General features: G+C 54.7%; 2 protein-coding genes across 33 annotated transcripts in view; both read right to left on the minus strand.

The window, feature by feature from the left end:
* KLC1 (kinesin light chain 1) overlaps nucleotides 1–3910 on the minus strand; it is a 70206-nt gene extending 66296 nt beyond the window's left edge. For all 28 annotated transcript variants that reach the window (XR_014070888.1, XR_014070885.1, XR_014070886.1 and 25 more), the window contains exon 1: nucleotides 3623–3910. The gene's annotated coding sequence lies outside the window, so the exon portion shown is untranslated. The remainder of the gene's footprint in view (nucleotides 1–3622) is intronic.
* A 12658-nt stretch (nucleotides 3911–16568) lies between these two features.
* Nucleotides 16569–27248, minus strand: part of COA8 (cytochrome c oxidase assembly factor 8) — a 30994-nt gene continuing 20314 nt past the window's right edge. For 3 of the 5 annotated variants that reach the window (XR_014070891.1, XR_014070890.1, XM_081548619.1), the window contains 2 exons: nucleotides 25898–25988; nucleotides 19254–22926 (listed from right to left, as the gene is read on the minus strand). Coding sequence is in view for 2 of the 5 variants with exons in the window: in XM_081548619.1 (XP_081404745.1) it covers nucleotides 22821–22926; nucleotides 25898–25988 (197 nt within the window). In the remaining 3 variants the exon portion in view is untranslated. Of the gene's footprint in view, nucleotides 18662–19253; nucleotides 22927–25897; nucleotides 25989–27248 lie in introns of those variants that run through there. The other 2 variants (XR_014070892.1, XM_081548620.1) reach the window with 1 other exon arrangement.

Here is a 27248-nt window from a genome sequence, read left to right on the forward strand (position 1 = left end):
AACTCTTTGTCTTGAGTTCCAGATCTGACCTCTGACTGCCCACCCATAAGCACTGTATGGATTTAACCTACCCAAACCTTCGCTCACCATCTCCTCCTCCCATTTTTCCCATCGTGGTGGGCGTCACCTGCCATGAGTCACACAAGTGAAAGACAAGGAAGTGATCCTAGATGCATTCCTTCATGTTATAGGCCAAGCACCAACACTGAACACACCACTGCCCTTGTGGAGACTGTGAATGTAGGCAGAGGAGACAGATAATAAACTAAGTAAGAAAATGACTAACCAGGGAATTTCCGGGTGGTCCAGTGGTCAGGACTCCATGCTCTCACTGGCAAGGGCCCAGTTCAATCCCTGGTCGGGGAACTAAGATCTCAAAAGTCAAGCAGTATGGCAAAAGAAAATAAAGAAAAAGATAGTAAGTAAAATGAGGTAGTATTGAGAATAGTGAGCAGTGCCAAGGAGCACGTGGGGAATCGAGGACACACTGATACCCAAAAAAGCAGGCTCCGGATGCACCTGGACACACCTGACTGAGGGCAAGACGAGAAGATGGGGGGAAAGGTGGGCTGGGGCACCTCCAGAACACTGCAAGAACGTTAGCAAAGGGGTGACGGTCTGAACCCTGCCTGCAGCCCCACCCTTCCCCGAGTCCACGTGGCCCATCCGTCCCTCTTTAATTCTTCTTCTGCTCCTGGGCTCCTCTCACCCTGCCTGGTAACTCGAAGCTGTGTCCTGGGGAGCGCCCCGAGCCCTCTGGACACACTGCCTTTCCTGCTCTCACCCTCCACCTCGCCCCTTCCCAATCTGCAGCATCACCACTCCCAGGCCCGCCCCACTTTTCAAGTCTCACAGCCAGACTCGCTCACGCAGAGCACTCAGCACACATTTACTGTCATCATCTATAGTCCAGACTTCGAGCTGCCCCCGAGGACAGCGACTCCTCAGCAGAGCACCTGCCACTCAGCTGGTTCTCAATGAACATTTAAGACCGTGCCTTCACATCTTAATAGGCTAATCATGTTTATCCTATGCCACAAAGCTGACATCTAAACTTCCCAGCACCTCTGTACTGATCATGTATTTGCTAATAAAGCTCTGGTTTCTTATCATAATTACATTCCAGGTTATATGAATCCTACAGTTTATTTAACTTCTCATTTTCTATTTCTAGTTTTCTTTTTATAGAGTTAGAGTCTGAGATAGTTTATAGCCCTACATGGAAAGCTACACACTGACTTATTTTTCAACATTATGAAACAGCTTAAGAAGGTATAATGTTGAGTCCCCTGGAGGGAGGAAGTGAAGGGCGCAGTGGCCAGGGCAGGAAACCAAGTGAGAAACCATGAGACTGGGACTTGTTTCTGGCTCTGCTCGTGCTTTTCTGTGAGCCAATGAAAGTGAAAGTGCTCCAAATCCTACTCCAGCCAGTTCCTCAACACCTATGACACCCACAACATGGCTGTGGATGCCGTGTCCTGGAACCCCTACCACACCAAGGTCTTCACGTCCTGCAGCTCTGACTGGACAGTGAAGATATGGGACCACACCATCAAGACCCCGATGTTCATCTACGACCTCAATTCAGCTGTGGGTGACATGGCCTGGGCACCATACTCGTCCACTGTGTTCGCAGCAGTCACCACCAACGGGAAGACCCACATGTTTGACTTGTCCATCAACAAGTACGAGGCCATCTGCAACCAGCCCGTGGTGGCCAAAAAGAAGAACAAGCTCACCCACGTGCAGTTCAACCACATCCACCCCATCATCATTGTGGGCGATGACCGAGGGCACGTCACCTGCCTCAAGCTCTCACCCAACTTGCCCAAGATGCCGAAGGAAAAGAAGGGCCAGGAAGTACAGAAGGGGCCAGCTGTGGAGATCGCAAAATTGGACAAACTGCTGAACCTGGTGAGGGAAGTGAAAACCAAGACCTGAGGGCCTGGCCTCTGAATCTGGCCCATGTCTTGAACCTAGTACTTGTACCCCTGACCCTGGTACCCCAGCCCAGCCTTGGTACCCAGTATGTGTCTGACCCTACCCCTGATCAGGTCCCAGCGCCCTGCTCCAGCCCTGGTCCCATCACCTCACCCCAGGACTTGGTCCTCAACCCGTTACCCTCTCCTACTTTGCACAAATAAACCTGTGTCTGGAAGTCCAAAAAAAAAAAAAAAAAAAGAAGGTATAATTTTTTAAAACAATGTAAAATTTAAGTAACTGCAGTTGAACTTTTACTTACTATGAAATATTTAAGGTATTATGTGCCTCTCCTCGGGGCCTTCTCCTCCCTCCTCCTTGCTGGCGATTCCCATGCATGTCTTTCTTCACTATGCACTGTCAACAGTACTCTTAGAAAACACTGCCAAGCTAGGTGACCAAGCCAGGACACGGTGAGGTGACCACAGTGCTTTCATGTCCTCATGACAGCACAGGGTGGCCAGATGCGTCTGCAACATGAGGTTGCATCCTTGGATGACTCGGAGAAACTGGCTCTTAAGAGAGGGTCCTCCCCCCACATACAATCCCACACAACCTGGAATTTTTAGCATTTAGTATTTCTGTACTCTTAGAAGTACCTAGGAAACAGAACAATGGATCAAATTTCCCACCTTAACAAGTCTTGCTGCCAGTCCCTGAATAAGATTATGAGATTTAAGGACGCTGTTCCAATTTCTAATGGAACTATTCACTGAACTATTACAATGTATATACTGAGCTAATTATTCTGATCAATGGCTTAGTCATGCTCTACAAAGAAAGTCTAGAAATTTAACCCATGCAAAGAATCCAAGAACCAACTGCCTCTTCACACAGCAATTTAAATGGTGATCACAAATGTTCTGCTCTCACACTTTTAGAAAAACATTTTTTTCCAAGAACTCCTTATCAAACGGTTAATATGCAAACTCTGAATATGTTGCTTAAGGAAAAAGTAAAAAAAAAAAAAGCAGCAACAATACATAATCTCTAATACAAAACTGCCTGGCTCTACAAATCTTTTCATTTTTTAGAGAAAAAGGTGCAGCAAATGTGACCCGAGCACGTATTCCAGGGCAGGGATGCTGCAGGTTAAGCAGAGGCAACTCCAACCTAGGCGAACGCTGCGGATGCGGCGTTGAGGGTCTGTCACTGGAAGAAAGGTGTCGCGAGCGGGCGGGGTCCAGCCGGCCTCTCCGGAGGGACCCCGCACGCTTCCGAGCCGCCGGCCGCCCGCCCGGGAGCGTGACAGGCGCGTCCGCCCAGGGCGGTGCCGCGGGAGAGGGCGGAGGCCGGAAGGAAGGGGACGGACTCGGACAAAGCCAGCCCGGCCGGCCGCCCCATCCCCGCGCGCCCCGGCCCCCTCCCGGGGCGGCTCCCGGGACCCCAGCTGTCCCCGCGGCGGGGCCGGGCCGCGGATGCAGGGCCGGGGATGCAGGGCCGGGCCCGAGATGCCGGCTGGGCGGGGCCGGGGCGAGGTGGGCGGGCGGAGGGCGCCCGGACCCGCAGGGGCCGCGGCGGGAGGGGGCCGGGGCCTGCAGGGGCAGCGGCTCTGGGGGGCGGCCATAACCGGGGGGAAAGCGGACGCGCCTGCCCGAGGACCGCGGCGGCCAGGGGGACAGGGGCGCGGCCGCCGACTCACCGTGCTGCTCCCGCGGGGCCGCGCGCTCGCGCTGTCAGCACCGGGAGGGCGCGGGCGCGTGCGCGGAGCCGGGGCCGCCGGGGGCCGCCGCCTCAGGCGCGGCGCCGCGGTCACGAGCTAGGGGCGCTGGCGCGGCCGCCCCGCAGCATCCTCGGCCGCCCGCGCGCGCTGTCTCCCGCGGCTGCTCCTCGCAGCTGCAGCTCCGCGCCCGGCCGACTCCGGCTCCGCCGCTCGCGCCGCCGAAAATGGCGTCTCCGCGTCCCTCCCCCGGCTTGGCGCTCACGCCCCATCATGCCGCACGCCGCCGTGACGTCACCTGCCCCGCCGCCAGGGGGCGGGGCGGCCCGGGAGCCCGGGGCGGGGCGGGCGGAGCGCGCCTCGGGGATGGAGATGCGGACCCCGGCCGGCCGCCGCGGGCAGCCCGGGGGGCCAGGGAGGGGGCCCTCCTGGGGCGGCCCCGCGGGGGCACGGGGCAGAAGGGGGCCTGAGGAGGGCGCTGGCCGAGCACGGCCGGTCAGCACCACGCCTGGGCCTTTCTCTGGGCCTTTCCCTCCTGGGCGCGGCCGGCTCGCGCTCTCACGTAGCAGGAATAATGTTTATTCTCATGCTTTATGTGCTTATTTAAATCTTTCCAGAACCCTCGAGGCGGGGTGGGCTGGGGGAGCTTTCGCCAGCCCCACCAAAGGAAAGGGTCCAGAGGCGCTAAGCTAAGCCAGGAGGCCACTGTCTAGGAAAATCCAGTCTTTGGTGGAGACCTGGCTCCCAAGCCCCCATGCCCTGCCCATCGTTTCATTCCCTCGCCCCTGGGCCATTGGGTCTTAGAGGGCCCCGGCTCAAAGGCACTGTCCAGGCTCTCCCCTCCCCTCGGCCACCAAGGCCTCCCAGGAACCGCACACCAGGCTCACGAGCGGGGTGAGCTGCCCCCTACTTCCTGGTAAAGGCAGAGATGCCACCTCTGCTGCCAGACCCCACCGGGCAGCCATCGCCAGGGCACAACCCTGGCCGCGCGGTGCCACGACCTCCAGCCCAGCCCGAAGGGCAGTACTTCCAGGTCAGGCCGCGCTGCTGGGCCCCATCCTGCTGCATCGCGGCTCTGCGGGCCTGACTCAGCAGCCAGCCCTGAGGACGTGCTGATTCAGTGGGCAAGGCTCAGCTTTCCTTGCCTGCCACCAGCTTGGGAGAACCCCGTCCTCCCCACCCCACCCCCGTGCCTGCAGAGGTCCCAAGTGGCATGATTAACCAGGAGGGCTTTCTGCGCCAGCCCCCCCACCACACACACACACTTGCTTTTGAACTGCTGAGCTTTTCAGATGTTACCACCCCAGCACCAGCAGCCATTTTAACCCTGCAATTACTGAGTCACCCAGGAGGAAGTAAATGCCCCTAGATTTTCACAGGGAGGTCCGGCTCCTTTGCTTTCATTTATAAATCCGAAGTTGAGCTAAAAGAGGGGACGCTCCTAAGGTGACACAGCAATTACTGGGCAGAGAGAGACCAGCAGTTAATCAAACAACCCCTCCACACTCCCTTACTGGATCAGCCACACTGCAGCTTGATGTGACCTGCTCCTCAAAAACCGCCTTAGACTGGGCATGGCGGGCAGGTGCGACCAAAGTGCTGCAGAGAAGGAGGAGCAGGCTGAGTGAGGCTTCCTCCTCTGTCTGTGACTCGAATCAGTGACTGTGCCTTCCACTCACCCATCATGGAAGCCAACGAGGGACCTGAGATGCTCGGGCCTTTTTCTGATGGCTGGCCAAGAGTGGATGTCTTTACTATTGCTCAAGCACATCCCTCTGCATCCCCACTGCTGCCAAGCTGTTCAAGCTCGTTCTTTTATTCTCTCTACAAATATCTGTTCAACTGCCAATGGTCAACATGCATTGGTAAACAGGATACAGAAGGCACCTTCTCTTGCTCGTGCAGTACTCACTGATGCCCAGGTGGCTCAGTGGTAAAGAATCCGCCTGCCAAGCAGGAGATGCGGGTTCGATCCCTGGGTCGGGAAGATCCCCTGGAGAAGGAAATGGCAACCCATTCCGGTATTCTTGCCTGGGAAATCTCACAACCAAGGGGAGCCTGGTGGGCTACAGCCCATACGGTTCCAAGAATCAGACACAGTTGCAAGAGTCAGACATGACTGAGTGACTGAGTACTCAGGCACACACGATCACCGCTGGCAGAGGCGAGGTAATGGGGTGAACTCTGAGAAAGGCAAGTGGGCTGAGATATAAACAATAGGAAGGGGCCAACTGCAAAACTGCTGGGGATACAGGGGACACTCCAGGCAAAAGTCCTCGGGTGGGAATGAATCTGAAGTGATGAGGAAAAGAGAAAAGGGCAATCACCCACCACACCCGGGGATCCTCCTGGAAGCACGGCGAGGCACCCTCCTCTGGGCAGTGGGGCAGGGCGCCCATCCTCACCCAGGGTCTCCCACTGAGACCAGCAAGCGTCTGTCCATCTGTCCGTCCTCCCTGAGGATCCCGGGCATCCTGTCTCCTTCAGTCCTCTGACTCTAACAGTGCCTCCTAAGAGAAGTGCCGCTGTCTCCATTTTACAGATGTTGCAGCTGAGGCCCTGCACATTCGGAGGTCTGCTTGCTGCCCCCCGGGGAAGAGGCGTTAAGTCAGCTTTAGGAACAAATGGGAGGCCCTGGGTCTCTGTATGCAGGCACCCGCAGAGCCAGGAGTTGATGCCTTTGTGGTGGGGAAGCCTCTGCAGGGGCAGCGAAGCCTTCATCTGTCCTTCCCATAAACCTGGAGACGGGCAACACGTTTGCACATCCCTGTAGCCAAGAGCCTGCCGGACCAGCCTGGGTCCTGAAGGGGTGGGGCTGTCCCTGTGGGGCCAGCGGGCACTCCACCCCGTAGGCAGGACTAGGGGTTCCTCCCTCCTCACTCCCAGGTAAGTGCCCTTCTGTTCTGGAAAGGCAGCCGTGGCAGCAGCCTCATTCTCTCCGCCCGCCTCTGTCTCTCCATCCTCCTGCCCTGTCCTCTGCCCTCATCTGTTTCTGTCCCCTTTCCACCTTCCACTCCCCCGTTCTAACACCTGAGACATCAACAGGCAACCTGTAGGTCGAGGCTACTGTACAGCCCACAGGGCCCAGATGGAGCAGTGACTGAGGTCCCTGGTCAATGAACAGTTGGAGGGGGGCGGGGGGGGAAACTCGCTGAAGGCTAAACTCCTGCTATTTGCAGTCTCTGAGGCATCACAGACAGGCTGGGAGGGTTCAGTTCAGTTCAGTCGCTCAGTTGTGTCCGACTCTGCGACCCCATGGACTGCAGCACGCCAGGCTTCCCTGTCCATCACCAACTCCCGGAGCTTACTCAGTCTCATGTCCATTGAGTCGATGATGCCATCCAACCATCTCATCCTCTGTCGTTCTGTTCTCCTACCTTTAATCTTTCCCAGCATCAAGGTCTTTTCCAATGAGTCAGTTCTTCCCATCAGGTGGCCAAAGTATTGGAGCTTCAGCTTCAGCATCCATCCTTCCAATGAATATTCAGGACTGATTCCCTTTAGGATGGACTGGTTATCTTGCAGTCCAAGAGACTCTCAAGAGTCTTCTCCAACACCACAGTTCAAAAGCATCAATTCTTCAGCACTCAGGTTTCTGTATGGTCCAACTCTCACATCCATACATGACCACTGGAGCCAGGATTTATTGAGAACCACTGATGTCGGGTGCAAAGCTGGGCAAGGGGAGAATGCCCCTGCACAGGTGAGGCCAGGGCCTGCAGCAGCTGAGACAGGAGGCTAGGCAAGGAGGGTGGGCCAAGTGCGTCAGGGATCAGGGGACCCCTGCAAGAGGGGCATTCACATGGCAACTGGTATCCTCCCAGCTGAGAAACTGCAGGAAGAAAAGCGTGGTACCCAACAAACCACACACAGCCTTGTGTCTCCAGTGGACAGTGGGGCCGGGCGTTACCATGGTGTTAAAGCATCCATCTTTGCACTGTAAATGTCTGTGGTTGTCTGTGTCCAGAGGTAGCCCTTTGGGGGAGACCGGGATCAGGGTTTCCCTTTGATCTTGCAGGGTCTTCAGAGGTGGGGGGAGGAGGCAGCGGCCCTGGTCCATGAGGGCTTGAGAAGGAGGAAGGGAGGGAGGGAGGAGGCGGTTAGGAAGCCGGCCTGCCCGTGGCAGCCGGGAAGGGCCGTGAAGTGGTACCTGGGTGGCGTCCCTCGGGTCCGGAGGGTGACCTGACCGGTCGGCCCAGCCACACAGGTGTTGCTCCCGTGGAGGGACAGGGAGGGGGGAGGGTAAATACAGGCCGTTAGGCAAGGACCCCCAATTCCCCGCCGGCCCCACCTCGCGCGCCCCTAGCCTGGGCACCGCCTGCCAGCCCGGCGGGAGCAGCGTGGGCATCCTCGGGCCTTCTCCCGGCCGGCGCACCCGCGTGGAGGGGCAGCCTGGCATCCAGACCCACCGGCCGACTCCTGAGCGGCCGGCCTCGCTCTCTGAGGCAGGCCACACCCTCTCGGGCTTCGGAAATGGCATTTATCAGATTTCCAGGGACTTTTCCTTTAAAAGAACTGGCGCTGCCGGGCTTCACTGAGCTCGGGGAACTGCTCGCTCAGACCAACGGGAAAACAGCGGCACTCTGGGTGGGAAGGGACCCGGGGAGGGGGGGCGGGGGGGCGAGGAGGGACGGGGAGCTGCAGGGAGAAGCTCCGCCCTCTCGGGGTTTTTTTGTTTTGTTTTTTTCTGATGTGAACCCTGGGGTCTGCTGGAGAAGTCTGAGCCCACAGGAGTGCCCTGGGCCCCCAGCATTCCTGAATGCTGAGTGCAGTTCATGATTTCTTTCTTTCTTTCTTTTTTAGGAAAAACCTATACAACGTAGGATGCACACTTCTTTTTTAAAATTTTTATTTTGTTTATTTATTCGGGTGTGCCCAGTCTTCGTTGCAGCATGCGGGATCGATCTAGTTCCCTGACCAGGGAGCGGGGAGTCTTAGCCACTGGACCTCCAGGGAAGTGCCGGCACACATCTTAAGGAGACCATTTGGTGCGTTCTGATATATGCTCACAGCTGCGTCACTGAAAGCCCCATCAGAAAATGGAAACCTCCCATCACAGCACAAAATTCCCTCACGTGGCTTCTCAGGCAATCGGCCAACCATATTGTGTTTTGCTGTCTCCTTTGGTTTCACTGTAGATGAGCTTTGGGTGCTCAAGTATTTTACGTAAAATGGAACCACAGGGTATCTACCTGTGTGCCTGGCACCTTTCTTGCAACTAGTAGTTTGCACCCCTGTTGTTGCCTTCCTCCTGTTGCCTTCCTCCTCCTCCTTGGGCTGCTTCCACTTTGTTTACTGTGAATAAATCTGATCTAATCTTTCTCCTACAAGTCTTTGGGGAACATGTTGTTGTTGTCCAGTCATGTCCAACTCTTTGTGACCCCATAGACTGCAGCACATCAGGCTCCTCTGTCCTCCACTATCTCCCAGAGCTTGTTCAAACTCATGTCCATTGAGTCGGTGATGCCATCCAACCATCTTGTCCTCTGGCATCCCCTTCTCCTCCTTCCGTCTATCTTTCCCAGCATCAGGGTTTTTTCCAGTGAGTCAGCTCTTTGCATCATGTGACCAAAGTATTGGAGCTTCAGCTTCAGCATCAGTCCTTCCAATGAATATTCAGGGTTGATTTCCTTTAGGAATGACTGGTTGGATCTCCTTGCAGTCCAAGGGACTCTCAAGCGTCTTCTCCAGCACCACAGTTGGAAAGAAATGGGGGACATACATTTTCCTTTCTCAGGTGAATACCTAGGACTGGAACTGCTGGGTATAGAGCAAGGGGCCTGTTTAGTTTTATAAGAAACTTCTAGACCTTCTTCCTTTGTGACTGGCCATTTTACACCCCAGTGTATGAGCATTCCTCATGTGGCAATCTGCTAGTCTAGCACTCTTGAAAAGATGGTTTGGAACAGAGGGCAGTCATACCTCCCAGCAGGAATCCCCAGGGGTGCCACACCTGGATTATGGTGGGGTGATGCTGGCCAAGCAGAGATGGCTGCTGGGAGGCCTCAGGCCTCCTGCAGGAAGAGCCACAGTTCCTCAGAGACAGCCAGCCCCCAGGTGCGAAGTCCCTTCATGAGACGTCCTGTAGGCCTCGGATTCTGCTGTTAAAAACCAATGATGAAAGACTTCCCTGGCGGTCCAGTGGCTAAGATTCCAGACTCCCAGTGCAGGGGGCTGGGGTTTGATGGTCAGGGAACAAGGTTCTAGTACAACCAGGAGGCCACAGGGCACAACTGAAAGATCCCAGGGCTGCAACTAAGACCTGGTGCAGCCAAAAAATAAGTAAATATTTTTTTAATGATTAAAAACGCTGAACATGTGCTCCAAAGCTGCAGGAACTGGAGGTGTGGTGTGGTGCAGAGTGAGGAGGCGGCACGAGCCATCATCTCAGGAGAAAAGATGGGTGGCGGTTGGGTGGTCTTAGGACCGGCCCCCTGCAGGCCCAGCTTACATTTTCCAAAGAGGGCAGCTTCAGTATCTCCCCCCCACTCCACCACCCCACCACCACATTCTTCTTGCCAAGTGATTTTGACACTCCTCCCAACAAAGACAGTATCTCTGTCCCCTCCCTGTGAATCAGGGCAGGCCTGCGCTACAGTGGAAGTGACACTGTGTGACTCTATGAGAAGCCAGCTCTCACGGGCTGATCCTGCCTCCGCCTGGCTCTCTTGGGAAGCTCACTCTCAGCACCTGGCACCATGCTGCTGGGAGGCCTAAGAGCTCCCCAGGTGAGACCACACAGCAGCCTGCATAGACGGTCAACTGACAGCCAGCATCACCTTCAGACGTGTGAGTGCAAAGGCCTCCAAGCTGTGCAGGCCCCCAGCCCTGGTGTCCCCCAGCCCTTGAGACGTTCCGGAGCATAGATGAGCCACCCTAAGTGTGCCCAGCCCAGACCCTTGACCAGGCTGGCCATGAGCACAGACCACTGCATTGTGCCGCTGAGTTTGGGGGTGGTTTGTTCCCCCAGCAGGACCCCGTTCCTCCGGTGCTCACAGCCCTTGGGGAGCCCCTGACACCTGGGGATGGACAGGGGCGGCCCTGAGGGTCCTCAGCACCGGCTACGAGGCCCCTCCCTGCGCAGAGCTGAAGTGAGGTCCTCCTGGTGGTCACGACACAAAGCGTTAAAGGCAGAGGGTGGGAGGGAGAGAAAAAGGGAGCACTGCGTTCAGTCCTGAGCTGTCCACTTACCTCTGTAATCAGCAGATTCCTGCTGGAGTCCAGAGATCCGGACCCAACTGTGCCTGTGAAGTGCGGATAATCACGCCGCCCACCTGCCCCTGGGAAACTTGGGAGGAGCATGTGGGTGGGAGAGGTCTCAAGAGTGCCAGTCCCGTGTTTCACCCTGATCCCCGGGGCACCGCTGACCAGTGGCAGCACCTGGGGGCGCCTCCTTGGGGAAGGGGCTGGACCAGTCTCCAGGGCGACTCCCCCTGCTCCCTTGGGGGAGGTCCCAAGGCCTGGGCTGTGGTCCCCGCTGCCCCGTGCCCCCTCCCCCAAGGCCCTGGGTGGATTCACGGCCTGGACTGGCCCTGTCGTGTCCCCTTGTCTCCCTGCCCCTGTTCACCTGGCTCCACACTTCATGGGCCAGCATAGTTGGCCTCCTCCAGGCAGTCCTCCTGGTCCTTCTCTCTCCCGGGGACTCTGCTGCCTCAGCTCTGCACTCCTAGTGCAGGAGCAGCCTGGAGGCGGGTGGTCAGGCCCCTGCGGGAGAGACCATGTCACCATCTCCCCATCAGCTGTGCTTGTGCAGAATGCCGAAGGCCCAGGGGTCTACAACATCTTGGTCACCCCCTCTTTTCACCTGAGATGGCTGTGGTTCCAGGGAGGGGGCATTGCTTTGCTCAAGGACACAAATATGGGGCTCCTCACATGGCCAGATGCATAGCTTACTCGTTTTAAGACAGAAAAAATAGCCCTGCAGGTGCCAGGTCTCTCCTGGAATCAGCACAGGCTGCAGCGCCCCCATAAACAGGAGCTGTTGGGGGTTTAACCTCTGCACGCTGACGGCGCCATGTCGCGCCGACACCTCAGGACTAAGCCTTCTCCTGCCTCTCCACAGCACCAGCCTCATCCAGTGAGACCAGCTGTCTCCCAGCTTTACGAGTGCCCTGGGAGCACAGACCCGGCCCTTCCTCCTTCCGCCCACCCCAGGTTCCCCTAGGTCAGTGGAGCTGAATGAATGAATGAGTGTGTGAATGAACAAACAACGAACGAGGATACAGTCAGCAGCCCGCGTGCTGATCTCACGTGTCCCAGTTGGGAATCCCTGTCTGCCTTGCCCCTCCCCACGCCCCCTGCGGGTGCCCTTGGACTTCCGGGTACCTGGTCAGGCAGGGCGCTCTGCCTCCCGTGGCTTTCTCCCTTCTGTCTCAGTCTGGGGTGTGGTCAGGCCTCAGTCTGGCTCCCTTTATAGGAGCAGAAATGGCTGCAGCAGTTCCCGACATCACATCTGTGCACCCCACTGTCCAGAAGGAAAGAGCCCCTCACCCCTCATCCATCCATGATGCCCGGCCCAGGGCTTCAGCGGGATTCTACCTCCCACGTCCCAAGCTCCCTGGAACCAACCCTGGAACCAACCTCTGGGAGAACACCTTGAAAGGGAACGTGTTAGTCGTGTCCGACTCTTTGCGACCCCATGGACTGTAGCCCACTAGGCTCCTATGTCCATGGGATCCTCCAGGCAACAATACTGGAGTGGGCTGCCATGCCCTCCTCCAGGGAATCTTCCTGACCCAGGGCTCAAACCCAGGTCTCTTGCGATTCAGGCAGAGTAAGGCGATGGGAACCTGCCACCGGACGGGGGACAGAATGGAGGCTGGGGGCAGGTCCTCTGTACAGGGGGCTCTCTGAGCTCACGAAGGCCTGTTTCCCTCTGGGGGTGGGGTGCGGTGGGGAACCTCCAAGCAAACCTCCAAGCAGACGTGTGCTCTGGCTCAGCCAGTCAGGTTTGTTGAACCCTCAGGCCCCATGTCCCTCCCTCCCGACTGGCCTCCGTCCTTCCTCTCCCAAAACCCCAGCTGCTGGACACACCTGACTATGCATGAAGCGCGACTGTGGGTGCTGCCGACGAACGTTCGCTCTCTTCGTGGATTTCTTGGTCCCCGCTTGACCAGGTGGACTACTCACTGTCACCTTTGGGAAAAGAGGGCCCGTTATCCCCTCCCACTAGAGTCAACTGCAGGTCGGCCCAGCTGGGACCACGTGATCTGAGAAACGCCCAGGCGGAAGGGCACGGGGGGCAGAGGCTAGTCGGAGTGGACTTAGAGGGGTGGCACCCCCCACCCCCCCACGTTGGCCGCCGCGCTGGTCCTGAGTGCAGGGGGGAAGGCCAGGCCGGCAGAAACCCTGGAGCCAGCAGACCCAGCCGCCGCGCCCAGGGAGGACTCTCAGCCCTGGGATGGGCCTCTGTCTGTGCCGGCCCCCTGCTCAGCTCTGCAGGATAGAGCGGGGGAGGGACAGGGCTGAACAGGGAACTGTGCGAAGGAACACATCACAGCAAGGACTGCAAAGGAACACACTGGCCTTCACAAGAGCCGAGGTGAGCTCACCTGGGCTGGGCTGTGCCGGCCCCTCTAAGCCACACCCTCGGCCTCTCGCTTCAACCAGCACCGTGACCCTGTCTGCAGAGAAGCTCAGAAACCACAGACCACCTCATCCCGTGTTCTGGCACACCCATTCTCCAAGAGCCAGCCAGGGCAAGAAGCACGATCCCACTTCACAGATGGAGAAGCTGAGGCTCGAGAGTGGAAACTGGCCATAAGGCCTCAACTGAAGTCTAGTCCCTGGGCCCCAAGTCGAGTGCCCACTTGGCTGCTGCAGTGAGAAGGACTGAAGCCTCTGCCCACATTTTTGCCTCTGAAGATTAGATTCAGGAAGAGGCTTTTAGTAGGGCCTCTGGAAATTTTCATTTATTGATTCATTCTAGAAGCTGCGGATCCATCAGACATAAATCTCCTTCTCCTTTTTCAGGGCTGCAAATCGACCCAATCTCAGCCAAAATGCAGTGCATTCTCCTGCTTGTCTCCTTACTCACCATAAGTCCGAAGCCCATCAGAGTATGTTTTCTGTGGTGGCCAGAACAAAAGGCCGCAAACTGGGGGCCTTTAAACACAGAAATGTGCTCTCTGGAGGTCAGAGGTTGGGACTGAGGTGCAGGCACGGCTGCTTCCCTCTGGATGCTGTCGCAGGCCTCTCCCCAGGTTCCGGCAGCTCCTGAGGTCCCTGGCTTGAAGATGCTGTGTCACTTCAGCTTCTGTGTCCGTCCGTCTGTGCACGGCCTCCCCTTGTGTGTCTCAGTCTTCTTTCCCTCCCCTTTCAAAGGACACCCTTAAATCCAGGATGATCTCATCCTGATATCCTTATCTTAATGACCTCTGCAAAGTCTCTGCTTCCAAATCAGGTCACCATCCCAGGCAGGAAGGGTTAGGATGTGGACGCACTTTTTGGGAGCCACCAGGACAGTCAGGCTCTTCACAGAACCAGGAAACTAAGGTGAGCCACATCGTTGTTTAAAATTTTCTGGTAGCCACAGTAAAAAAAAAAAAGGTGAAAAGAAGCAGGAGAAACTAACCTTACTAAGATAGATATACATATTATTGTTCTTTCTTCAGCAAATTTTATCACAAAAAAAATTGTTTTTAATTGGGGCAAAATATGTTGTTGCTGAAGAAGGCAATGGCACCCCACTCCAGTACTCGTGCCTGGGAAACCCCATGGACGGAGGATCCTGGTGGGCTACAGCCCATGGGGTCACGAAGAGTCAGACACGACTGAGCGACTTCACTTTCACTTTTCACTTTCATGCACTGGAGAAGGAAATGGCAACCCACGCCAGTATTCTTGCCTGGAGAATCCCAGGGACGAAGGAGCCTGGTGGGCTGCCGTCTCTGGGGTCGCACAGAGTCGGACATGACTGAGCGACTGAGCAGCAGCAGCAGCAGCAGCAGGTTGTTGCTGTTTAGTCACTCAGCTGTGTCTGACTCTTCGACACTCCATGGACTGCAGCACGCCAGGCTTCTCTGTCTTCCACTAACTCTGGAGTTTGCTCAGACTCATGTCCATTGAGTCGGTGATGTTATCTAACCATCTCATCCTCTCTCGTCCCTTTCTCCTTTTGCCTTCAATCTTTCCCAGCATCAGTGTCTTTTCCAGTGAGTCGGCTCTTCGCATCAAGTGGCCAAAGTATTGGAGCTTCAGCTTCAGCATCAGTCCTTCCAATGAATATTCAGGGTTCATTTCCTTCAGGATTGACTGATTTGATCTCCTTGCAAAATAGACATACTAAAATATTTTCTGTTAGCTACGGTAGGTGTACAGTTCAGGAACATGAAGTACATTCGCATTATTGTACGACCATTGCCATGGAACTTTTTCATCTTCCCGGGCTGAAATTCTATACCCACTGAACAATAACCTCTTCTCCTGCAGCCCCTGGAAGTCACTGCTCTACTTCCTGTCTCCGGGAATTTGATGACTGCACGTACCTCATATAAGTGGAATCACACAGAATGTATCCTTTTCTGTCTGGCATATTTTACTTTATACATTATCCTCAAGGTTTATCCATGTTACAGCCTCTGTCAGATTTTCCTTTTTTTTTTAAATTTTAATTAACTTATTTGGCTGCACACAGGATCTTCAACCTTCATTGCAGCATGTGGGATCTTAGTTTTCTGACCAGGGATCAAACTCAGGACCCCTGCAGTGGAAGCACAGTCTTAGCCCCTGGAACTCCAGGGAGTCCCAGAATTTCCTTTAAGGCTATTTAACAGAGCCCCTTGGACTGCAAGGAGATCAATCCTGAAGGAAATCAACCCTGAATACTCATTGGAAGGATTGATGCTGCAGCTGAAGCTCCAATACTCTGGCCACCTGATGCAAAGAGCCAGCTCATTGGAAAAGACCCTGATGCTGGGAAAGATTGAGGGCAAGAGGAGAAGGGGACGACAGAGGATGAGATGGCTGGATGGCATCACCGAGTCAATAGACCTAAGTCCACAGTCTGAGCAAACTCCGGGAGTAACGAAGGACAGGAAGCCTGGCGTGCTGCAGTCCACGGGGTCACAAAGAGTCAGACACGAATGAGGGACTGAACAACAACAAATGTATCTTACTGAACCCGATATATCTAAGTACTATTTCAGCACGTAATCGATTGGACAGATAAAAAGCTGTGAGATGGTTTGCGTTCCTTTTCTCACACTAAGTCTGGGCGCAGGCTCACTGCGCAGCTCAGCTCAGACCGGCCACATCTCCGATGCCTGCGGCTGTGCGGCCTCCGCTGCGGCGCTTCTTGCCAGGCAGACATCCTGGGAAAAGCGGAGTGACTGTGGCTGGCTGGGAGCATCTCCTGGATCCCCGCCCCACTCAGCCAGGTACTGACTCACCTGACCAGCCCATCTGTCCTCCCAGGGACACTGCTTCTTGCATCCCCTCCTCAGTTCTCAGCTGTCCTACCCCACCTGCTGCTCAGCCCACACTCACACATTCCGACCGCCAGCCCCCGGGACCAGAGAAGGAAGAACACTCCTCAGTGCACCTCCTGGCCTGGCACTAAGGACTTCCTGTGATGACAGAAATGTTTCAAATCTGTGATGCTTGACACAGTAGCCACGAACCACACGTGGCTGTTGGGCATTTGACAAGGGCTGGTGCAATGGAGCACTAGCTGAAGCTCCAATCCTTTGGCCACCTGATACGAAGAACTGACTCATTGGAAAAGATCCTGATGCTGGGAAAGACTGAAGGCAGGAAGAGAAGGGGGCGACAGAGGGTGAGGTGGTTGGGTGGTGGTTGGATCACCGACTCAATGGACATCAGTTTGAGCAAGTTTGGGGAGGTAGTGAAGGACAGGGAGCCTGGCGTGCTGCAGCCCAGGGGTTTGCAAAGGCACGACTGAGCGACTGAACAAATGCAACCGAGGGACTGAGTTTTAACTTCACTTTATGCAAACAGCCACGTCTCACTTCTCGGCCATTTGGCTAAGATCAAAGGCCTTCCCTGTGGCTCAAATGGTAAAGAATCTACCTGCAATGCTGGAGACCCGGGTTCCCTCCCTGGGTCAGGATGATCCCCTGGAGAAGGACATGGCAACCCACTCCAGTATTCTGGCCTGGAGAACCCCAAGGACAGAGGAGCCAGGTGGGCTACAGTCCACGGGGTTGTAGAGTTGGACATGACTGAGCAATGAACACACAAACACAAATAGCCACACACGGCTAGTGGCTCCTGGACTGGAGAGGCTACTTCGTGCCACCTTCCTTGCTACCCCGAGTCCTGGCAGGAGCTTAGCAGGCCTCCCCAGCCCTGGCCATCAGCAGAGTGATCAGGCCACGGCCTCCCTTGCTCAGAGCCCTCTGTGGCTCCCTGGCACACTCAAGGGAAAAACTAGGGTCAGTGTGGTGGCCTGCCAGGCCCTGGCCTACCTCCCCAAACCGTTCTCCCCCGTGGTTCCCGTTGTCCCACCATGCTGGCCATCCTGCGGCTCTTGGCTCTGCCCGGCCCCCTGCGGCCCCAGGACCTCAGTCACTTCTGCCCAGATCTGGTATCAGGCATCTTTGCCATCTGCTCCCTTCTGAACCCCACACCTGCTTATTTTTCCAGCTGAGCATCTGGTTACCTTTTGTATCACCTACTCCTTACTGCATACATGTCTGCTCCTCCAGAGTCCCCTGCCAGCTCTGTTCATGGATGGCCCCCCTCCCCGCAGCAGCCTTGTGCATCAGGCACTGAACCAGACACCTCCAACCTGGGCTCCATCCATCCTCCCTGCCGGGGGGGCGGGCCCAGGACCCGGCCGGGCCAATCAGAGCAGGTCTGATTCCAGAGCGCCCTGGGTGCAGGGGCCCGCCCGCCTGGCCCCTGTGCTCTGAGGGCCTGCTGAGCCCCTGCGAGGGCTGCTCCAAGGATGCCAGGCAGTCATCTGAATGAAGCTCCAAGAGCTGTGCCCGGCGGGAAGTAACACTGGCTCACTATTACTATTCCTCAGTAAAGGGGTCCAGGGTTACAGCGCTCTCGTTAGCACATCTGTGTGTCCAAGGCCGACCCTGTGCCAGGCAGCGTGGGGAGCCAGGCGGGGATTAGGCACGACGACAAGGAAGAAGGCTGCCTCCCCTGGACAGGGCAGTCACATCCCCTGGTGACCTCCGGGCCCCATGTCTCAGATTCTGGAGTTCGGGCCCGGAGGCAGCCGGGCTCTGTGGAAGCCCTCCGCCATGGCAGGGGAGCTGGGTCTGTGCAGGCGGCTCAGCAGGTGTCCTGCCAGTGGGGATGCCCCCCGGCCAGGGCTGTACTTGATGTCTGACCACTATGGCTAGGCCTGGGGAGGCAGCAAGGACACACTAGGATGCTCCTTTCTTTTTAAAACAAAAGTCTTGTTTGTCTTCTGCTTTTCCCAGCAGATGGGCCATGTTGTCACAAGCCAGTGCCTGCAGCTGCGGCCGGAGCCCTGAGATGAGGCTCGTCCACTCCAGGGGAGGGAGTGCTCTGCACAGGGGTCAGGCTTCCAACGAGGGCGGTCACGGAGGTGGGTTTCCTCAGGGGAGGGATGGTGGGGATCAAAGCGCGGGCTCATTCAAGGAGGGGCGGCCCTGGAGGACCCCCGTATGTGACAGCGACCTACAGGCACCTCCCGCTGAAACTCCCGCTGGTGCTGGGGCCCGGCTTCCTGTCCCCCTTCCCTGTGGAGGCAGGAGGTGCTCAGGAACCGGCCCTTCGGACATTATTAGGTGCGAACTTCCGCATTTGTGAGAAGCCTGGTCAGTGCCGGGCACTGTCCCACACACACACTTGCAGCATGCCCGAGGGCTCTGCCAGGTGAGTCACTGCAGCCAAGGAGGCTGAGGCCGGGCCGGTCTCCCTCTCAGTGCAGGCCGGCACAGAGCCGCTCCTCAGGCCCTCCAGAGGCAGCCGGTCCAGTACTCGGGTTACGACAGGGAAAGATGGTTCACTCAGATGCATCGTCAGTGACCCTCGCCAGATGGGTCGAGTCCCCTGTACTTCCGATGATCATCCTGATTCCTTTGTGGGGTTGGAGGGCAGCAAATATGAGCAATTAAAAAACCAATGTCTACAAACAGCACCCGATGACCAACCTAGATAACATATTAAAAAGCAGAGACATTACTTTACCAACAAAGGTCTGTCTAGTCAAAGCTATGGTTTATCCAGTAGTCATGTACAGATGTGAGAGTTGGACCATAAAGAAGGCTGAGCGCCGAAGAATTGATGTTTTTGAACTGTGGTGTTGGAGAAGACTCTTGAGAGTCCCTTGGACTGCAAGGAGATCAAACCAGTCCATCAGTCCTGAATATTCATTGGAAGGACTGATGCTGAAGCTGAAACTCCAATACTTTGGCCACCTGATGTGAAGAACTGACTCATTGGAAAAGACCCTGGTGCTGGGAAAGATTAAAGGTAGGAGAACAGGATGACAGAGGATGAGATGGTTGGATGGCATCACCGACTTGATGGACATGACTTTGAGCAAGCTCTGGGAGTAGCTGGTGATGGACAGGGAGGCCTGGCGTGCTGCAGTCCATGGGGTCGCAGAGAGTTGGGACACGACTGAATGACTAAACCGAACTGAACAAACAGCACCCACACACAGAGGGGGAGAGAGACAATTTTATTTTACTTTTTAATTCAGAACAGAAGCATTAAATCTTATCAGAGATGTTTTCTGGGAAGATCAGTATAAAATACATCACTGAGATAACTTTTATTCTGTAATTATTTAAAAGTCTAATAAAATATTTAAATATGGCTGTGACAGAATCATCTTAAAACAACCGAATTTTTTAAAACTGAGCATACAAATTTAGAGTCAAATGTGTGTATGCGCTCAGTCCTGTCCGACTCTTTGCGACACCATGGACTGTAGCCCTTAGGCTCCTCTGTCCATGGGGTTCTACAGGCAAGAACACTGGAGTGGGTGCCGTTCCCTCCTCCAGGGGATCTTCCCGAACCAGGGACTGAACCTGGGGCCTCCTGCACTGCAGGCGGGGTCTTTACCACTAGCGCCACATGTAAATAAACCTAATTAAAATTTACTTAATAAACAAGGGTTTACTATAATGGAAAATAATAAAAAAAGGAATATAAGTATACATATATATACGTATAATCGAATCGCTTTGCTGTACACCTGAAACTAACACAATATTAGAAATCAACTGGACTTCAATAAAAATTTTATTTGCACTGTGACCTAAAGTAACATTTAACAGTCATTTAATTTTAAATGTTTAAGAACTGAAGAAAAAGGAAAATAGCACTGTCATTTCTTGTTAATTCACTCAGCATTTAAGAACCTAGCAATACGGTTCACACCATTAGTCAAGTAGCCACTTGGCATTAAATTATTACAAGAAGACAACATACAGTTGCTGCATTTCAACCACGCTTAAGACCTGTGCTGCTAAAACGCTTCTCGAGCCCCCAGCGTCTAACTGCCATGTAATTTATTTGACATAAACTACAAAGTGCAAACGCCCGGAGACCCACTCGGGACCCTGGGCACCTGGACTGGGGGTGCTCTGCACCGCGGCCCCCTCTGCCGCCCTGTCACCCGGGTGTCAAGACACCCGTCGTCCCCTCCCCACCCCCCAGCCCGGGACGCGGCCACTGTGGGCGCTGCTGCTTCAGACCATTCTCAAAGCAAACTCGCCTTTCACAATTTTTATTTACAAAGTCTAAGAACCACACACGCTTTTTGTCTGAATACAGAACATGCTTTCAGCTCAACCTGAAGCCACTCTTATTAGGCGGCGGCGTGTGGGCTCTCTGCCGGGGGCGCAGGCTTCTCTGGTGAAGTGCACGCGCTTTCCTCTCACTGTGATGAAGTCACTCTTGAAGCGTCCTGGGAACCATGGGGGCAGCAGCATCTCCTGGCCCCAGCCCCGAGGAGCTCAGGTGGGACGGGAGCCTCAGTCTCTGCCCGGCCCTGCGTCATCCCGCCACCCCGAGGGCCCAGTCTGGGGATACAGCGGCCCTGGCTGTCGGGCTTTCCCCAGTGTGGAGGCCCACGGAGCCCGTTCCTGGAGACCTCTGGCTCCTGCCTGTTACTTGCCCCTGACCCTTGCCCAGAGCTTACCTGACTAAGGTTCTGTCCCTGGGAACCTCAGGAGGGCTGCCCCGAGGAGGCAGATTATGAGCTGTGCAGGAAGAGCTGCAGAGGGAAGAAGTTCTTGGACAAGACAAATACAGGGAGTGCGTCACCAGGCCAGCAGCCGAAGCCCAGAATGCATTTGCTCAGTGAGCCCATAAATAAGCTGTCAGGGGGTCCAGGCTAACCGCCAGGACCTCAGCATCTCGGAGGGTGTCTCAGGACACACTTGTGTCTGCACGGCTGCTCACCAGCCCACAGGTGACCATTTTCAAGCTCTCCCTCAGTCTTTACAGAGACGGTAACTCATAACAAGAGGGATCTTTAACTGTTTGCAACTGGTTACTGTGAAAAGACACCCTCAAAATCTCTAAAAATTGATGCGCAAAACGAATTAGAAACCATACCACTGGAATTGCTGGGAGATGCTGTCCAGTCGCTCGGTCGTGTCCAACTCTGAGACCCGATGGACTGCAGCACACCAGGCTTCCCTGTCCCTCACTGCCCCCTGGAGTTTGCCCAAGTTCCTGTCCATTGAATCGGTGATGCCATCCAACCATCTCACCCTCTGCTGCCCTCTCCTCCTCCTGTCTTCAATCTTTCCCATTTAAGACTTAAATAACCTGAAAGCCAGTGAGTCTGACCAGATGGGAGCAAGAATTAAAAGCCAGCGAACAAAAAGAAAAAAAAGCCAAAGAACGGTTCACGCCTCCAGGCTCGCTCACACGGAACCAGGGCCCTGCCTGGCCCCCTAACCTGCTGTTGTCTCTGCAGACCCGCGGTGTCACCGCACTGGCGACGGGCTGTGTCGAGCAGGGGAGTGGTGAGTGAGATGGGGTGATTCCTGGGAAGCCAGGTGTTTCAGGCTGCTTGGTGCGTGTGCTCCACTCCATGGGGCCACCTCTGTGGACGCCTGGGCTAGGAGCCCACAGAGCTGACGGGCCGCGCAGCCTCACCCGGCACCACGGCGTTCCCACGTCCGTCTGCCTGGCCCTTAGAAGCCTGGGGTGCAAGGCGGTGGGCGGGGGAGGTGATGTGCTTCCCTTGGTCTCCGGAATTTCTCCTTGGAGATCATCTCCGGTGGCAGTTAGTAAGCTACAGAAGTAACCTAGCCTGTCAACCACTGTCACACCTCATTTTGCAATAAAACCTTTGCCTTTTGGTAAGATCCAGATGTCTTGTCTGTCCTTGAGGACAGCCCCCCCCCCCGCCTCACCCACTGCTATGGCTCCAGGACGCAGCACAGAGGGAACCTCATCACTTTACAGCCACAGAAGAGCCTACTTCAAACAATGCTGCTTTCACAACGACTGAAAGAGAGGGACACGGCCCATAGCAATCTGTTCTGGAAAACTTGGGGAACAGGCTCTGCCTCACTGGGATAAACGGAGAAAACTCCGAGGCACCTCTTTGGGGCCCTGGGGTCTGTGCAACTCCCAGGACAGCTGCGTGTCTTCAGGGCCTGGACCCGGGACCTCCAGTCACCAGGGCCCAGGGGTCAGGGGAGGCTGTGGTGATGCCGCGGCCAGCTTTCAGACCGTTCCCGTCGGTGGGGTCAAATGTTTCATTGGAAGTTTATTAATATTTTTATATCGCTCTCTTCCAAATTATGCGGTGCGCTCAGTCGTGTCTGACTCTTTGCAACCCCCTGGACCACAGCCAGGGAGCTCTTCTGTCCATGGGATTCTCCAGGCAAAAATACTAGAACAGGTTGCCATTTCCTTCGTCAGGAAAGCCTCCCAACCCAGGGACCAAATGTGCATCTCCTGCATTAGAGGTGAATTCTTTTACAACTGAGCCACCTGGGAAGCGCTCTCTTTCAAACTGGTGTAATTCAAAAACTCAGAAGACAGTGATTGCGTTTTATTTGCTATCATGTCAATGGCCAAGAGCGAGTGTGGAATTTGCAGTCAGGAAGGAGCCACGTGGGCCTCGGCGCACGTACCAGGACCCGAGTCCTCCGGCCTGCCCTGCGCTCACAGGTTTCAGAACCCTTGTAAAACGAGTCCCAGAGGCAGCTGCTTCTCGAGGAAACTCAGACGAGGAACGGGGTGGATGGGTCAGGGTGGGCTCCTAACTGCTGGTCTTCTTTTGTTTCGGTCTAAGCTTGTTCCAAATCCTCTCCAGGGCCACTTTTCCCATAAAGAAGGTGATGGCAAAATTACGCTTGTACCAGTCCCTATAGGGGAACAAGATGAGTTCAGGTGACACACGCCCAAGACCCGAGGGCCAGCAACCAGGCATCTGAACTGCCTCCTCCCCGGCCCTTCCACACCATCTCTGCCTTTTCCCGCCCTCATGAAAGCTCGACTGTCCACAAAAGCCTGCTCTCCTTGCACCTGGGCTTTCGTCAGGCTGACGTGCCCAGTGGCCCTCTGTCCCACCTCTGGAGGCCGCTGCAACCCCCCTCTGATCTTTGCTAGAAGCTTCAAAAGAGCCTTCAGAAGCCTTGAATGCCCCCCCTGTGGCCTTCTCCAGGAAACACAGCACAGAGTGAGGGGGACATGCCCACTTGGCAAAAGGACTGGAGGCTCTGTAGGAATGCAGGGGGGACCCTCCGGGCTCTGGCCCCTTATTTGCATAAGACGCACAAGCCACAAGCACTTCATCTTGAGACACTAGCTTATCACAAATGCCAACATCATAAAGTTCCATATCTTCTTTTTCTAGGTGATCTGGACTTTTGGGTAACTTGTGTCTCTAAAGCTTCTCATTGAAATAAAATACTAGGATGGAGTTACAGGCAAGTGTGCCTGTGAGTTACTCTACAGAACATGTTGGAACTTGCAAATTCACCACGTTGTCAGCAGCTGAATGGGTAGCACTTGGCAGGTTTCCATAATGGAACACACACATTCCAGACTCCCAGTGCTGAGCCCTTGGAAGCAGAATGCAACACTGCCGATGCTTTTCATCCAAATGAGCCAATGAGGGAACATGGGACTCAAATGACTGACTGGGTCTCAGCATGGAAGACACAGAACACCAAGGGCTTAAAGGCAAGAGGTAAAAATGCTTCCTGGAGCCTTCACAGGACAAGCTAGAAATCCCTCTCCACAAGTGATGTGATAAATGGGAAGCAATGCCCTAAAAAAATAACAAAGGCTTCTAGGAAAAAGAAAACTGGTACCCCGTGGAGACGAAAGTTCCTATTTGTTAAGGAAAAGCCAGATGTCACTGCAGCATGCAGACAACCCGGCTGACAAAGAGCAGTGAGCAGACAGACTAAGCCCTCCCTGTTTCCATAAAGAAAGCAGGGAGGGAGGAGGTGAGCCCACGGGGAGGGGGTGCTCAGGCTCCACCTCTGCCCGACCCGCTCTCTACTCCTCTCTCTACTTGGGGTGCCGCAGGGAACACATCGAGCTGGCCAGAGAGGAAGCAAGAGGCCAACCTACTTGTTCACACCAGAAATCAAAGGTCCAGGGAAACCTGGCTTCACTGAATAATTCATCTAGTTCAGAGCGACACATGACAGCGTCTGCAACAGACTCTGGACGCTGCAGGACTGGGCTTGACATCCGCATGCCACTCAAGAGCTCCTCCAGCCTCAATCATCAGCCCGCTCTCCAGACCCTGCCCCACCTGCCCATTCGGCACGGTCACTGCTCCAGGAATGCCAGAGCAAACCTCAAACCATATCCTGTCACTACGTGGGAACATGCGTTACTGTGCATTGTCAAAACGCCTTTTAAACACACAGAACCGCAATACCATCGCTGCATCTGATAAGGTGAACAGTAACTTACCATTCACAGTCACTATGTATTAATACAACCCAATACACAGTCACTGCTTGGTTTCCTCTGTCAAAAATCAGTATCTTTGTATAGGTGGTTTGCCTGAGTGAAGTCTCTCTTATGCTGTAATAGTCCCTCCTCCTCGTTCACTGTTCTCAATCCTAGTTACTTGCTGAAACCGCAACATCTGTCCCATAGCACCTCCAGCATCTGGGGGCTGTGTCCTCAGGCCCTCACTGAGGCACGGCCTGTGAACCGCCCTCTCCCCATACGCGCCCTTTCATCTCCTTCCCGAAACCTGGCATCAGACCTGGGGGCCGGGCAGACGGCAGCCCCCGTGTGGGTGAGGACCTCACAGGCGCTGCTGGGGGCCTCCCCCGCGTCTCCCAGCCACAGCACAGGCCACGGCCTCGCCCCGCATGCATGAGGACGCACCGGGAGTCCGGGCGCCGTCAGCAGGCCCGGCCACGGCGGAGCCCCCGCGGCCTCGCTGCTCAGGGCTTTCGGCAGCTGTGGGCGATCGCGCCCAGATCTATCCCTGTGTCAGGAGAACGGTCCCTTTCTGACTCCACCGCTCCTGCTCTGTCAACAGCCGTCATCCCCGCACGGCTGAGACGGCTTCGTCTCTGGCCTGCGGGAGCCCCTGGTGTTGCCTGCTGGGCTGCCCACTTTCAAACACGAGATGCCGTGACGCCTCCGGCTGCCCCTGCCCTGGGCTGTGCTCCTCTCACCGGCAGCGAGAGTGGGGGCAGAACCACTGTCTACACATGAGCGGTGCACATCGCAAGGGCACCGGTGCGATAACTGAAGCTGTCGACTTTATTTAAAAGGACAAAAACTAAGTTGACAGCAACATCTACTTTTGTGTGTGTGTGTGTGTTTATTCTTTTTTTTTTTTTTATAAATTTATTTATTTTAGTTGGGGGCTAATTACTTTACAGTATTGTAATAGTTTTTGCCATACATTGACATGAATCAGCCATGAGTTTACATGTGTTCCCCTTCCTGGACCCCCCACCCACCTCCCTCCCCATCCCATCCCTCTGGGTCATCCCATTGCCCCGGCCCTGAGCCCTTGTCTCATGCATCGAACATGGAATGGTGTTCTGTTTCACATATGATAATATACAAGTTTCAATGCTATTCTCCCAGAACGTCCCACCCTCACCTTCTCCCTCAGAGTCCATAAAATTGTTCTATGCATCTGTGTCTCTTATTCTGTCTCGCATATAGGGTTATCGTTACCATCTTTCAAATTCCATATATATGCATTAGTATACTGTATTGTTGTTTTTCTTTCTGGCTTACTTCACTCTGTATAATGGGCTCAAAAATGCCAAATTCAGGCAGCAAAATAATCCCTGCCAACATGGACGTGATTTTCAGATTTTCAGGAAAAAAGCAGACACCCACCTGTTATAACACATGTGCTTCTGGAAATTTTTACTTAAAAATTCCTTGTAAAAGTCAGCCATTTCTTCTGCATTCAACGTTGCTTTCTGACCTGAAAATTAATTACAACTTAAATGTTAAGACTTAAGGGGAAGGTTCTACAAACAATTATTAGAGATAATGGATGAATTCAGCAGGGCTGCAGGATACACCATCAACATACGGACATCAACTGTATTTTGATACACATGCAATAAACAATTTGAAAATAAAATTAAAACAATTCTAGGGACTTCCCGGTAGCCCAGGGGTTAAGAATTCGCCTTGCAATGCAGGGGACAAGGGTTCCGTCCCTGGTCCCACATGTCGAGGAACAGCTAAGCTCGTGAGCCACAACTAGGTAGGTCTGTACACCACAACAAAGACCCCAGCTGCTGCAACTGAGACCCAACTCGGCCAAATAAACATTCTTTTAAAGTTATGTTTGTTGACACTATACTGTGGTCTATTATGTGTGCAATAGCGTTATCTCTTAAAAAACACACATAACTTAATTACAAAATAATGCCGTTGGAAAAATTGTGCCAAAAGACTTGCTCTAGAAAGGGTTATCAGAAACATCTAATTTGTAAAAAAAAAAACAAAACACAGCATCTTCAAAGTACAAATAAGGGATGCCTGTATAGGATGCCATTTATCAGGAAACGTCCAGAACAGGTAAATCCGTGGAGACAGAAGTACAGGGGTGGCTGCCGGGGGTTAGCAGGAGGAAGCAGTTGGGAACAACTGCCAACGAGTCTAGACTCTCTTCTCGGGGATCAGACAGTGGTGGTGGGTGTGCAATCTTGTCAGTGCTAGAATTACTGAGCTGTACACTTTTAAAGTGTGCGTTCTATGGTAAGTGGATTATATCTCAGTGATTAAAAAAAGACTTAGGGAGGAAAAACATCTTCCTCTATCATTCGACGGTGGTCACCTCATGGGAGGAGATGCCCAGCGTGGTGCCCACTCTCAGGAATCCCCCTGCCCTTCCACGCTCACCAGACCTGCAAGGCACACAGGACAGGGGCCACAGCCTGCCGGGCCGCAGGAGGGCTCCTGTGGCGCGGGAGGGCCCAGCAGACAGGGGCTCAGGGGCTCAGGCCACGCCGCATGGGCCTCTGGCCTAGAAGGCCCAAGCTCCTGCACTCGCAGCGCGCACCACGCAGAGGGCGAGTCCACCCGCCCCCGACGGGGTGTCTCCAGGCGGAGGCCGAGTCTCCTGGCTGCAGAGCGATGATGATGCTTCCAGCCCACCAGGATTTGGGGGAGACACAGCCGGGAAGGCAACTCCCAGGCACAACTTTACAAGAAACAGGAGGGACGTGGAGCC

The sequence above is a fragment of the Giraffa tippelskirchi genome, chromosome 12, assembly GCF_054371585.1.
Source record: "Giraffa tippelskirchi isolate mGirTip1 chromosome 12, T2T-mGirTip1v1.2.pri, whole genome shotgun sequence".
NCBI classification, from domain to species: Eukaryota; Metazoa; Chordata; class Mammalia; order Artiodactyla; family Giraffidae; genus Giraffa; species Giraffa tippelskirchi.